Consider the following 14,766-nt stretch of genomic DNA (forward strand, 5'->3'; position numbering starts at 1 on the left):
TTATCAAAGAGAACTGCCCAGACGTTTTGGAAACAGAGGGTAAAATAGACATTGAGAAAATTCATCGATCACCTACTGAAAGGGACCCTAAAATCAAAACGCCAAGAAATATAGTGGCCAAGTTCAAGAACCATCAGACAAAGGAAAAGATATTGGAAGCTGCTAGAAAAAAACAATTCAGATATGGAGGATCCACAATAAGGATAACACAGGATCTAGCAGCGTCCAATTAAAAGAACGCAGGGCCTGGAACATGATATTCCGAAAGGCTAAGGAACTTGGTATGCAGCCAAGAATAACTTACCCAGCAAGAATGAGCATCGTTTTCCAGGGAAGAAGATGGACATTTAACGAAATAAATGAATTCCATCTATTTTTGATGAAAAAACCAGACCTACATAAGAGGTTTGATCTTCAAATACAGAACTCAAGAGACGTCTAAAAAAGGTAAAAAGAAATCTTGAGAACTATACTTCTGTCAAAAAAATATGTAAAGAACATATGTACAATTTGTCTTAGAAACTAGAGGTGGAAAGGAGATTATATCATAAAAAAGTATAAAGTAGTGGTACTACATCTCATGAAGAGGCAAAGGTAACCTATTATATCTGAGAGAAAGAAAGGAGGGAGATGAACATAGCGTGTATCAATAGACATATTCGATTTATGGTGAAACTTCTTCCACTTCATTGAAAAGTGAAAGGGAAGGAGTAAGCTAAGGGGAAGGGAATACAGTAATTTCGAGGAAAAGGGGTAAAATAAGGGGAGGATCTTTAAGGTGGGGGAGGGATCCTAAAAAGGGAGGGCTGTGAAAAGCAAGTGGTGTTTACCAGCTGAATACTGGATAGGAGGGTAAAAGGGAAGGAAAGGGGAAAAGCATAAGCAGGGGTTAATAGGATGGCAAGCAATATAGAATTAGTCCTTCTAACCATAAATGTGAATGGGGCAAACTGCCTCATAAAGAGGAAGCAGTTAGCAGACTGGATTAAAAGTCAGAATCCTACTATATGTTGTTTACAGGAAACACACCTGAAACAGGATGAGACATTCAAACTAAAAGTAAAAGGGTGGAGCAGAATCTATTATGCTTCAGGCAAAACCAAAAAAGCAGGAGTAGCCATCCTCATCTCAGATCAAGCAAAAACAAAAATTAATCTAATTAAAAGAGATAAGGAAGGGCATTATATCCTGCTAAAGGGAAGCATCAATAGTGAAGCAGTATCAATATTAAACATGTATGCACCAAGTGGTGCAGCATCTAAATTCTTAAAAGAGAAATTAAGAGAGCTGCAAGAGGAAATAGATAGCAAAACTATAATAGTGGGAGATCTCAACCTTGCACTCTCAGAATTAGATAAATCAAACCACAAAATAAATAAGAAAGAAGTCAAAGAGGTAAATAGAATACTAGAAAAGTTTGATATGATAGATCTTTGGCGAAAGCTAAATGGAGACAGAAAGGAATATACTTTCTTCTCAGCAGTTCATGGAACCTATACAAAAATTGATCATATACTAGGGCATAAAAACCTCAAAATCAAATGCAGTAAGGCAGAAATAGTAAATGCATCCTTTTCAGACCATAATGCAATCAAAATAACATTTAATAAAAAGCCAGGGGAAAATAGACCAAAAAATAATTGGAAACTAAATAATCTTATACTAAAGAATGATTGGGTAAAACAGCAAATCATAGACATAATTAATAACTTCACCCAAGAAAATGACAATAATGAGACATCATACCAAAATGTGTGGGATACAGCCAAAGCAGTAATTAGGGGAAGTTTTATATCTCTACAGGCCTACCTGCATAAAATAGAGAAAGAGAGGGCCAACGAATTGGGTTTACAACTAAAATTGCTAGAAAAGGAACAAATTAAAAACCCCCAGACAAACACAAAACTTGAAATTCAAAAAATAAAAGGTGAGATTAATAAAATTGAAAGTAAAAAAACTATTGAATTAATTAATAAAACTAAGAGTTGGTTTTATGAAAAAACCAACAAAATAGACAAACCCTTAGTAAACCTGATTAAAAAAAGGAAAGAGAAAAAGCAAATTGATAGTCTTGAAAATGAAAAGGGTGAACTCACCACTAATGAAGAGGAAATTAGAACAATAGTTAGGAGCTACTTTGCTCAACTTTATGCCGATAAATTCGATAACTTAAATGAAATGGAAGAATACCTTCAAAAATATAGCTTGCCCAGATTAACAGAGGAAGAAGTAAGTAGTCTAAATAGTCCCATCTCAGAAAAAGAAATAGACCAAGCTATTAACCAACTTCCTAAGAAAAAGTCCCCAGGACCAGATGGATTTACAGGTGAATTCTACCAAACATTTAAAGAACAACTAACTCCAATGCTATGTAAACTATTTGAAAAAATAGGGATTGAAGGAGTCCTACCAAATTCCTTCTATGACACAGACATGGTACTGATACCTAAACCAGGTAGATCGAAAACTGAGAAAGAAAACTATAGACCAATTTCCTTAATGAATATTGATGCTAAAATCTTAAATAAGATATTAGCAAATAGACTTCAGAAAATCATCCCCAGGATAATACACTATGACCAAGTGGGATTTATACCAGGAATGCAGGGATGGTTTAATATTAGGAAAACTATTAGTATAATTGACCATATTAATAATCAAATTAATAAAAACCATATGATCATCTCAATAGATGCAGAAAAGGCATTTGATAAAATCCAACATCCATTCCTACTAAAAACGCTTGAGAGTATAGGAATAAATGGACTATTCCTTAAAATAATAAGGAGCATATATTTAAAACCTTCAGTAAACATCATATGTAATGGTGATAAACTAGAACCTTTCCCTGTAAGATCAGGAGTGAAACAAGGTTGCCCACTATCACCATTACGATTCAATATAGTACTAGAAACTCTAGCCTTGGCAATAAGAGCCAAGAAAGAGATCCAAGGAATTAGAGTAGGAAATGAAGAAATCAAATTGTCACTTTTCGCAGATGACATGATGGTATACTTAGAGAACCCCAAAGACTCTGCTAAAAAGCTATTAGAAATAATTCAGAATTTTAGCAAAGTCGCAGGATACAAAATAAATCCACATAAATCCTCAGGATTTTTATACATTACCAACACAATCCAACAGCAAGAGATACAAAGAGAAATTCCATTCAAAATAACAGTCGATAGTATAAAATATTTGGGAACATATCTACCAAAGGAGAGTCAGGAATTATATGAGCAAAATTACAAAACACTTGCCACAAAAATAAAGTCAGATTTAAATCATTGGAAAGACATTCAATGTTCTTGGATAGGCCGAGCGAATATAATAAAGATGACAATACTCCCCAAACTAATCTATTTATTTAGTGCTATACCAATCAGACTCCCAAGAAACTATTTTAATGACCTAGAAAAAATAACAACAAAATTCATATGGAAGAATAAAAGGTCGAGAATTGCAAGGGAACTAATGAAAAAAAAGTCAGAGGAAGGTGGTCTAAGTGTACCTGATGTAAAGCTATATTATAAAGCAACAGTCACCAAAACCATTTGGTATTGGCTAAGAAATAGACTAGTTGATCAGTGGCATAGGTTAGGTTCACAGGGCAAGATAGTGAATAAAAATAGCAATCTAATCTTTGACAAACCCAAAGATCCCAAATTTTGGGATAAGAATTCATTATTTGACAAAAACTGCTGGGAAAACTGGAAATTAGTATGGCAGAAACTAGGCATGGACCCACATTTAACACCACATACTAAGATTAGATCAAAATGGGTCCAAGATTTAGGCATAAAGAACGAAATCATAAATAAATTGGAGGAACATGGGATGGTTTACCTCTCAGACTTGTGGAGGAGGAAGGAGTTTGTGTCCAAGGGAGAACTAGAGACCATTATTGATCACAAAATAGAACATTTTGATTACACCAAATTAAAAAGTTTCTGCACAAACAAAACTAATGCAAACAAGATTAGAAGGGAAGTAACAAATTGGGAAAAAATTTTTATAGTTAAAGGTTCTGATAAAGGCCTCATCTCCAAAATATACAGAGAATTGACTTTAATTTATAAGAAATCAAGCCATTCTCCAATTGATAAATGGTCAAAGGATATGAACAGACAATTTTCAGATGATGAAATTAAAACTATTTCCACTCATATGAAAGAGTGTTCCAAATCACTATTGATCAGAGAAATGCAAATTAAGACAACTCTGAGGTATCATTACACACCTGTCAGATTGGCTAAGATGACAGGAAAAAATAACGATGAATGTTGGAGGGGCTGTGGGAAAACTGGGACACTGATGCATTGCTGGTGGAGTTGTGAAAGAATCCAACCATTCTGGAGAGCAATCTGGAATTATGCCCAAAAAGTTATCAAAATGTGCATACCCTTTGACCCAGCCATACTACTACTGGGCTTATACCCCAAGGAACTACTAGAGAAGGGAAAGGGTCCTGTATGTGCCAAAATGTTTGTGGCAGCCCTTTTCATAGTGGCTAGAAGCTGGAAGATGAATGGATGTCCATCAATTGGAGAATGGTTGGGTAAACTATGGTATATGAATGTTATGGAATATTATTGTTCTATAAGAAATGACCAACAGGAGAAATACAGAGAGGCTTGGAGAGACTTACATCAACTGATGCTGAGTGAAATGAGCAGAACCAGAAGATCATTATACACTTCAACAATGATACTGTGCGAGGATGTATGCTGATGGAAGTGGATTTCTTCAACATAGAGAAGAACTAATCCAATTCCAATTGATTAATGATGGACAGAACCAGCTACATCCAGAAAAGGAACACTGGGAAATGAATGTAAACTGTTATTTTTACCTTCTGAATCCAATTCTTCATGTGCAACAAAAAATTCGGTTCTACACACATATATTGTATCTAAATTATACTGTAATATATTTAACATATATAAGACTGCTTGCCATCTGGGGGAGAGGGTTGGGGGAGGAAGGGAAAAAATCTGAATAGAAGTAAGTGCAAGGGATAATGTTGTAAAAAATTACCCATGCATATGTACTGTCAAAAAATGTTATAATTATAAAATAAAAAAAAAAAAAAAAAAAAAAAAAGGAACAACTCAACCTTGAATATTCTTATTTTGCCTTACATAAGCAGGCTAATAAAATGAGAATAAATGGAAAAAGCATTTATTTATAACTTGTTATGTGCAAAGTGACTGGATAAGCTGTCCCTTGCCTAACAGATTTAATTTTAAAATTTAATTTGAATGTCGATAGAAATTTTATTAATTTATTTCCAATATTCCTTTATTTATAATGTTTATATCCTAATAGTAATAGGGCATATTACTGAAAGACTGTTTAGAAGACATGGCAAAACATACTTGTATTTTCTGCCTAGTTCCCCTCAAAGATGCTGCCCAGTGAGCTCTTTTGAAGGCCCCTCTAAGGATCCCTGAAGGGTTTGAGGTCCACAACAGCGCCACTCCTCTGTCACTCCGGTTCCTTGTCTGAGATGCTCAGGAGGCTGCTGCCACTGGGTTGGGTTATGGCTCTGAGGCATCTGGCAAAGAGATGGTTGTTCCAGCGACTCTTCTGCCAGTGCCGGAACCCTTTTCCTCCCATCCCATGCTGCTCGCTCACTGCCTTGCTGTCTATCATTTCTCTCATCCTATAAACCCACCTTCAATGTTCACTTGAGCCTGATTTCATTGGAATAATGATGTTGAAGGGAGAGAAGAGACCACATTGTATGATTTCCCCCTCTCTTTTTTCTTTATTCAAGGAGTACCCTATTCAGTACTGGGGGCTCCTTTCTGCTGAAAGCCATACTATTTGGGGAAAGCAGCTCCAAAATGGGAAGGGAGAAAGCTATTACAAGAACAGTGTGCCTAGCAAAAGCCTCGTGTGCATCTGGGACCTTACTCAAATTGACTAGCACCTGGCCTGTGGGGTCCCTCTGGGGTTGAAAGCTATTATAAGGATAGAGTACCCAGGTTCAAGCTATAACAACACATGACAAGGACTGTGTTTGCTGTGTCCACCACATAACTGTGGCATTCACCCAAGGGTGCTGGCCCGACCCTGAGTCCTGGGACGCAGGCCAAAAATCAGAACTGCTTGCTAAGCATCACGCAAACTCCTAATGACATATGTAATGATGCTTTGCTGCTCTTTCTCCCTTTGTTTGATTTCTATAATTACCATGGGACTTTTTTTGGGGGGGATGTCTTTATGGAAAATCTACTGAATTCTCTGGCTGCTGTCCCAGACTTCATGGCAGAGATCTGAGATCTAATGAACTGTCTGGAAGCCAGATAGCAAATATGTAAATAACCCATTATGGTTATTAAACTCCTCCAATAATTATAATGATGCTCCCTGTCTCTTTCTTTGATACAATTAGCTTGCCCCTTGGTTGGGGGAGGAGGAGAATTTTGGATCCTACAGACATTTTCCTGTGGCAAAAAGAAAAAGGCAAAAAAAGGGTGAAGCTTTTTGGATAGATAGATGTAAGCTCTGGGTGCAATTCTTCACAAGCAACCTGCCTTCTCTCATTCCTCCAGAACACAACTGAGCTGAAGAGTGTGAGTTACAGCATTGGGTCCACTGTAAGTGTCCCCAGAATCATTTCACTACCTTCACTTGCCCTGTAAAGAAATTAAAATGCAAGTTGAAATGATCTTCAGAAACCAAAATCTTTTGATGGTGCTTCAATCAAACTGATTTAAGAATCTTTTATTTGAAATTTTAGTATAATTCATATAGTTTATTCCAGCAACATGCAAAGATTTTTTTTAACAGTGCCTTAAAGACTTGATTTCTCATGTTTTTCTTTTGAAATTCAATTTATTTAGTATTTTATGTCATCTCTGTCACATGTAAAAATTAATTTTTAACATTTGTTTTTAAAACTTTTGAGTTCTAAAGTCTCACCCTTCCATGTTCACCATTCCCTACTCCCCACATTGAGAAGATAAGCAATTCAACATAGGTTATAAATGTGTAGCCATGCAAAAATTTCCATAGTAGTCATGATGTGAAAGAAAATAGACCCAAAAAAAATCCTTAAGAAAAATAAAGTAAAAAAGTATGTTTCAATCTGCATTCAGACACCTTTAGTTTTTTCTCTGGACATGAATAGTAATTTTCATCCTAAGTCTTTCAGAAATGTGTTAGATCACTGTATTGCTGAGAAGAAGAAATCATCTTATAATATTTGTGTTACTCTGTACACAGTATGTTGTATTTTGCAATGTACTTGATTTCTCAATAACAACGTTGGCACATGGAAGAAGTGTGATTAAGGCTCTCCACTCAAACAATCTTAAAAAAGCTCTAAAGATCTCAAAGCATTTCTGAAAGGTCCACATCTGACAAAACTTTTCACTTAGGCAGGAAGAGAGTAAGTTAGGTCTGATCTGCAGGTTCAGCAAAATGACCTGCCATCCTGAAGACAAGACAATGGCCTGCTAGTCTGTCTGCCAGTCTGAGAAAAGTTGTTCCCTGATTGCTTTCCTGCCACATCAGGTGTCTAATTCACAGGAGATCTGAAATACTGTTTAGAATTTAGATGTGCAGAAGTGCGTTACAATTTATAACCATAATTAATTCAACCCAGTTTGTGGCAAATCTGCATGTTGAACAACACACCTGTTCACGTATAAAGCTAGAATGAAAATTCCTCAAGGACAAGATCAGTTTTGTCCTGGTCCCGGAATCCTCAGCACCCAACAGAGTGCTCTGTATGGGTCAGGCTTTGATGACTTATTGATCTTGAATTTAAAGGCAAAGAGCACACATTGACCTTTTCTCGGTGTCATGGGCCCATTGGGCACAGTGGGGAGAGGGAGGATTCCTCAGAATTTTGTTTTTAAATGCATAAACTAAAGCAGGGGATTATAAAAGTAATCAATCCACAGTGAATACAATGATCAAAATAGCAAACAACAACAACAAATAAGTCCATGAAGATCAGGTTAAAAATCTGTGCGTTAAATGTTTCCTTAAAAAAACATCCAAATGGACAAAGCTCGGGGTCTCAAAACTAATATGCTGGCTTTTTTTTAAGCCACTCTTATTATGCTTTTGTTTCTTTGCCATCACTTTACTCAAATCAGAAGTTTAAAAAGTCAAAGTCCAATAAAAAATCTTATTGAGAGCTAAAGAATTAGCTGTTTGTTATATATCTTCCACTGGAAAATTTGCCTAACAAGAGAGATATTAGAATTAAAGTAAATTCATTATATGCAAGATGGATAATAATTTATAAAAAATGAACATTTGATCTAATATTTCCTATGCTCTGAATCCTGCAAAAACACAAGATTAAAAATGAAAGGCCAATTATCCATCATGATTCATGTGTACTTAAGCAGGTGCAGCTGCGCCCGACACCTAGAATATTTGGCGATACCTGAACCCCCCAGCCCTACATCCTGGCAGTCAGCTTGCGGGCCTGGTCCCGCAGCTCCATTTTTGCAATTGCTGAGAGATGAACTTCATCGGGCCCATCTGCTATTCGTAAGGTTCGAATCATGGCATACCTATGGAAGAGAAGTGGGGGAAGTTTACTCGAAAGCAAACCAACTTTAGCCTTAGCCAAAGGGAGGAGCAACAATGGTGCTGAGATGGGAAACACTTCCAGGTGGAGCTCAGGAGGATTGCCAATTAAAAAGAAAGGGAAATGGGTTTGGTGGGGGCTGGGAAATGGTTCAGGGATGACCCACAAACTTGCAGAGGGGGGTTTTGTCTATTCAGGCTCTGGAGGAGGACTTTCAGAGACCCTTCACCTTGATACGAGGAGGGGCAGTCACATGGGAACATGTAACTCAGAGAAGTGCTGCAGCTGGGCCCAAGGCCCACTTCCTGCCTCCAGCCAAGGCCAGAGAACGAGAGGAGGGGATGCTCATCTGCCCTTCACGTGTGTGTCCAGAGGACGGGAAGGGGCTGGGAGGCCCCTTCTGACTGCCAGTAAGTCACATTTCCAAGCAGATTTCCTTGGCTCATGTTGCTGCAGGCTGTGCTGCCCCCATAGGTGTTAAAAGAATGGAACTGACCCAGATATTTTTGGTGCAGAGCCAGTGGGGGGGGGCTCTCCAAGGCTGTTGCTGCTCCACAACCCTCCCCCTTCTCTATCTCTTCCCACATCCTGCTTAGAGTTCCTTAAGAGCCTGTTCCTCTTCAAGAACAAAGCACAAGGATGGAGATGGATGGTATACTCTTAATTTGACAAGAAGTTTCTTGTCTCTCCCCCCCCCCAAGCTTGTAAGAAATAGTGTTTAAATGATTGCTACTCACATTTGGGCTAAAGAAAAATCCTGAGAGACTCCAGCTCCTCCACAGACTTGGATTGCCTGGTCAACAATTTTGCAGACTGCCCGTGGGGCGGCCACCTTGATCATGGCAATCTATAAATACATGGAGTGAAAACAGGAAGATAAAGTACTAGGGAGAATCCAAGACGACCTGCCTGTCTTTATATACAAGTGAAAGGTAACTGGAGGTTTATCCGACACAATTCTCTTACAAACAGTTTTTGTTCAGATGGCTACAACAATGTTCCTGTGACCCAAGAAGATTCCCCCCTTGTTATTTCCTTGCTGTGGGGAGCCTGGCATAGTCAGGCCCTCTCTGACCAACATGGCAGCCTGTCAGTCACTGATGCTCTCAGGAGAAATGCCCCAAGAAGCTATGTGACTTGTACAAGGTCACAAACTAATATGTGTCAGAGGCAGACTGCGGACCTGAGCCACCTCTCCACCAATACTCATGTTTCTTAAATGTTATCTAGCTACAGAAGAAAGAGTTTGCTCATCCATCCATCAGGGAATGGAGTCACATTACAGACAAACATGATGGCTGCTGAAGACTGACTCCCAGAAAATAGGGATTGTGCAAGCAATTCCCCCCAATCACATTGTTAGATGAAAATCTGAAAATGAAAGACATTTCAAGTTTTGAAACCCAGCCCCCAAGTGTGTGTCCAATGTCCTGATTCCATCCTCAGCAACCTGGAATTCTGAGACCACTAAGCGCCCATGTTGATGTACAGCTGGCACTGGGTGGGAGCCTTGTGCCAAGTGTTTTACCATTAGGGCCTCATCTGATCCTCACCACAGTCTGAGAGGCAGGTGCTCTCAGCAGATGAGGAAGTTGAGGAAGGCTCAGCGCCTTGCCCAGAGTCCCACGAGTCATCAGTGCCTAAAGCTGCTCCTGACTGCAGTTCTTCCTGGGGCCAGCCTAGGTGCTCTTCCCTGGTTTGGGAGCACAGGGTCCCCGAGCTGGGGGCACCACCTTTACCTCCTTCCTTGCCTGGGCACTGCCCAGCGTGTCAATGCTGTGAGCCGCCTTCAGGGTCAGCAGGCGCACCTCTTCAATGGCGATGCGGCTTTCAGCAATCCAGTGGGCCACCACCTCCTACAGCACAAGGAAACAGAGGGGAAGCTGAGTTTCTCTCTAACACACAAACCAAATGCTCATGGTCTTGCAGCCTGCCTCAAAATAAGCCAACAAAACATGAAAAGCTTTAAATCCGAAAATCACTATTAACAAGTTTAAAATCTTCCACAAAGTAGCAGACACAATGCCATGACTCTGAGCCTCATGGATACAGCATGATGCTAGATGCTGCATTTTCAATCTGAATTTAAATTAGTTTGTTCAAAATGTCCCATAATTGTAGATTTAATGTTGAAGGGTACGACCCTGAGAAAGACATCTCATTCAGAAAGATTATGATTGGCCACAAGTCCCTGGCCTCCCTGTCCAAATATTGGGCTTCCCTTTTAAAGTCCATCCCCACCCTGCTCTGGAGTCTAGGGAGGCAACATCCCCTGCAACAGCATCCTCGGTGGATGCTAATTAACTTTACTGTAACATTGTAGGGATAAAGTGACTACAAACTCCAGATTTTTTAATCTGGGAAAAAAAATCTAGATTTAAAAAATTTTAATATCTGGTCTTAGTCATGCTAATTCTGTGTTCTAAAGCACTGAGAATTGAGACGGGATTTCAGGGTGAGCCAATTGTGCATTCTTTCACATAGTTTACTACTGACGCCTATTTTTTTCAAAGTAGAAAACATTCCAATGTGTCAATAAGATAGTTTATCTTGGACTCATTAAGCACTCTGACGGCCAATAAAATGGGCCTTGTTTTTTCTTGGAATATCCATCAGCAATAGAATGTTCCACTTTCAGCAAGAATCAGAAGTTTGATTTCATTCTTATATTTTATAGAATTGATGGAGTTTCCTGTGCCACTCTCAGTGATCAATTGTGATTAAATGAATACTTTTTAACAAGGTGATAAGCTTATAATCAAATGGTCTTGGTTTTATTCACCAGGAACAAAATGCGATGTTGGCTCTTATTCTTAATATTCTACTGCCAAATATTTGCCACTGATGCTCCCTGAGGCTTAACTTTGACTGAGAAACTTTGATAATCCCAAGGAAACCTGCAGTCATATTTTTCTGTTGTGAAACTGGATGATAACCATTTAATGCTAGGAAGAGGAATCAGATTCCTAATAAGGAAAGTTGTTTCTGTGGAGAAAAAAAGATGCACCCAGGAACCAGTACTTGTGTTCGCTCTTCCCACTAAAATGTACATTAGCTTTGGGAAAAAAGAATCCAATATTCCAGATATCTTCTCTGGGGATTACTGTGGACCTCTGATCTAAAGTAATTTTTAATTCTCCTCTCAGTTGGAAGCTGGGACCATAACCATAACCAGCCAACAGGAAGGAGGCTCCCAGCACTTGCAGGAGAAAGGAATGTTATTATTTTCAACACTCACATGTCTTTGCTTGCATTCTGGAAGATTATTTGGTTGGTGCCAGGTTGAATTCCCAATAAGGAGAGGCATATTTATGGAAAGTATATTAACTTTAAAAAAAGTGGGAACCTTGTCTGAAAAACTGTCACTCAGTGTAGACCTGAAGGACCCTCCTACTAAAAGGCTATGTTGATGCAGTCAAGATGTTTGCCTGTCCCTCCATCCTTGGTGTGCCCTTCTGCCATCCTGGACCTTCCTGGACAGTTACACTTCCAAGTAAGGAAGGGCGTGGCAATAAATATTTATCAAGTGCCTACCATGTGCCAGGCACTGTGCTAAGTTTAAGGGATACAAAAGGGTAAAAGAGAGTTCTTGATCTCATGATCAAATGGGAGAAATGACATGTTAATGACTACGTAAAGTCAAGATAATCTGGAAATTGTCAGCAGAAGAAGGGCACTAGAATCTGAATGGAACTTGAAGGAAGCGAAGAAGCAGAGAGCATTCCAGACAAGGAGGCTAGGCAGTGAAAATTTCCATTTTTGGAAACCAGAGGATCTTGTTCAAGGAAAAGCAAGGAAGAAGCCATCACTGGATTAAGGAGAAGTTGAAATGTGGAGATTCAAGTCAGTTCCCATGAACTTGTGATAGAAATAGCCATCTGCATCCAGAGAGAGAACTATGGAGATTGTGAGGGAATAAAAGCATAGTATTGTCACCTTTTTTTTTTTTTTGGCTGTTGCTTGCTTTTTTCTTTCTCATGATTTTCCCCTTTTGATTTTTCTTGCACAATATGACAAATATGAAAATATGTTTTAAAAGATTGCTTGCTGTCTTGGGGAAAGGGAGAGAAAAATTTGGAATGCAAAGCTTTACAAAAATGAATATTGAAAAACATCTTTACATTTATTGGAAAAATAAAATACTAATGTAGAAAAAAAAGAGAAGTAAGGATCAATTCATTCCTTCAAAAAAAAAAAAAGACTGTTGGAAGAAGAGTGTAAAAATTTACGAAGTTATGAGGGGTGATGGAAAGTTGCAATGCTAACAGAGGGTCTCATATTTGATCCTGGAGGTGATAGGAAGCTACTAGAGTTTGTTGGAGTTATTAGGGGTGACATGGTTAAACTGGTGCTTTAGTAAGATCTCTTCAGTGCCTGAGTGAGGAGTGGATTACAGGGAGGGAGACAGGAGACAGGCAGGAGCCCTCCCCCAAGAGCTATGTCAATGCCCCTCAGGCATCTCTGTCTGAAATGATTCTGAGATTGTGAACATGGAATGAATGGCAAATGATGACATTATAAGGAAGAATGAGCTGAAGGACAAGGGTTAGCCTAGTTTGGGGCATCCTGAGCCCCTGGGTGCGGGGGTCCTGTAGGAAGCGGAGGCTTAGTTCTGGAGCTCAGAAAAAATGGTCTGGACCGGAGAAAGAGACTTGAGAGTCATCTCTACAAGGATCAAAAGCGAAAATGTGGAAGCAGGAAGACTGTCAAGGTTGAAGGTAAGAGAAGGGGGTGGTCTTTAGATCTCTGGGCAAATTCCTACTCAGGGTCATGAAGAAAAGGCAGCCAGAGAGACAAGAGCAGGCAGAGAAGCAGGAAACGAGGAAGATAAGGAAGCTCCAAAGCTGAAGGGGACAGGGAACTTTAGGGGTTGGGAGGGAAGGGGAAGAGGAAGGGCCAACAGTGCGGTGATAGGGCTTGGAAGTGACCCATGCACTGGGTGACTAGGGGTCTCTGGTGACTTCAGTGAGCAATTTTAGTGAAGTGAGGACAGGGACATAGGAAAGACATAGGAAGTGGGAGCTTCAGGGGCAGAAAACTTTTTCAAGATATTTAGGAGGGAGATGGATGGAAAAGGAACTGAAGGGATAGTTGCTCATCTTTTGGGATTTGGGAAGATGAGCATTTTTGTAAACTGAAAGAAAGGAGCCAGTGGAGACAGGAAGATGATGGATGGCATGGATCCTGGAACAAGGTCAGGCAAGGCAGGAGGAAATGGGATTATGGGAACAGGAAGAGACATTGGTGAGTAGTAGGATCTCCTTTGTAAATGAAAGGACTCTTGACAGGGTGATGATGTTGAAGAAGGCCTGAAGAGAGAAGGAATGGCCTCAGGACTCAGGGAAATAGGAGTCTTGTAAGTAGAATGGGTAAGAGTGGTTGGAAGAGAAGAAGAGAGCTCTGTGGGAATAAGGCGAGCATTTAATAAGGACAGAGCAGGACTGCTGGCCTTCCCATGTACCATGATTTGTAGCGGGCGAAATCAGAGCAATTCTGTTACTCTGCCACACGGAGCTGAGAAGTTCTGGCAAAGAGGCACGAAATCAGGCACAGGATTTGCCCAGGGATGGGGGACGTTCAGGAGGGCAGAAACTTCAGGGTGGCAGCTAGTGAAACAGGAAACCTCCACCTGTCAAAACTGCCACAGCAAGTGGAGCAAAGTACAGAGTGAAGGAATCGAATGAGAACGTTAACAAGGGCCCAAAGATCACGCCAAGGATAGGAGCCAGCCCTTCAGTGACATGGAGCATGGAGCTCTCCCAATACAAACTGGACCTTTTCTGCATCTTAGAATCTTATTGGCTCTGTCTGCATCAAGGGAGAGGTTAAGTCACAGAGTCACATGGCCAGAAGTATCAGAAGCAGAACTAAACCCAAATCTTCCTGGCTCTTGAGATCAGCATAAGGGTAAAGTTCTGATGTAGACAGATGTACACATGTGTGTACACACTTTTGTTTACATATACTTAAATATTAACCAAGGCTCAGTGAGTGACAGTTTTAGAACTTGCATCTTCCTTTAGAAGGAAACACAAAGAAAAAGGACAACTTTAAAAGTAAGCAATAGAGATGCATATTTTCTACTTTGGATATGAAAATGTTCTTTGTTTGGTGTTTTGTTAAATCCAGAAATAAAAAAAAAATTAAAATAAAACAAAATAGGATGCAAGCTCCTTGAGGACAAAAACTGGTATTTTTGTCTTTGTATA

General features: G+C 39.6%; 1 protein-coding gene across 1 annotated transcript in view; it reads right to left on the reverse strand.

Annotated features, from left to right (window-relative positions):
- Positions 1 to 6,719: 6,719 nt before the first annotated feature.
- Positions 6,720 to 14,766, reverse strand: part of ACAD11 (acyl-CoA dehydrogenase family member 11) — an 85,000-nt gene continuing 76,953 nt past the window's right edge. Inside the window, exons 18-20 of the mRNA XM_074271116.1 lie at positions 10,297 to 10,413; positions 9,295 to 9,404; positions 6,720 to 8,540 (exon numbers count right to left, since the gene is read on the reverse strand). Coding sequence (XP_074127217.1) covers positions 8,426 to 8,540; positions 9,295 to 9,404; positions 10,297 to 10,413 — 342 coding nt within the window. The 3' untranslated portion in view covers positions 6,720 to 8,425. The remainder of the gene's footprint in view (positions 8,541 to 9,294; positions 9,405 to 10,296; positions 10,414 to 14,766) is intronic.

Source organism: Sminthopsis crassicaudata, chromosome 5, assembly GCF_048593235.1.
Source record: "Sminthopsis crassicaudata isolate SCR6 chromosome 5, ASM4859323v1, whole genome shotgun sequence".
NCBI classification, from domain to species: domain Eukaryota; kingdom Metazoa; phylum Chordata; class Mammalia; order Dasyuromorphia; family Dasyuridae; genus Sminthopsis; species Sminthopsis crassicaudata.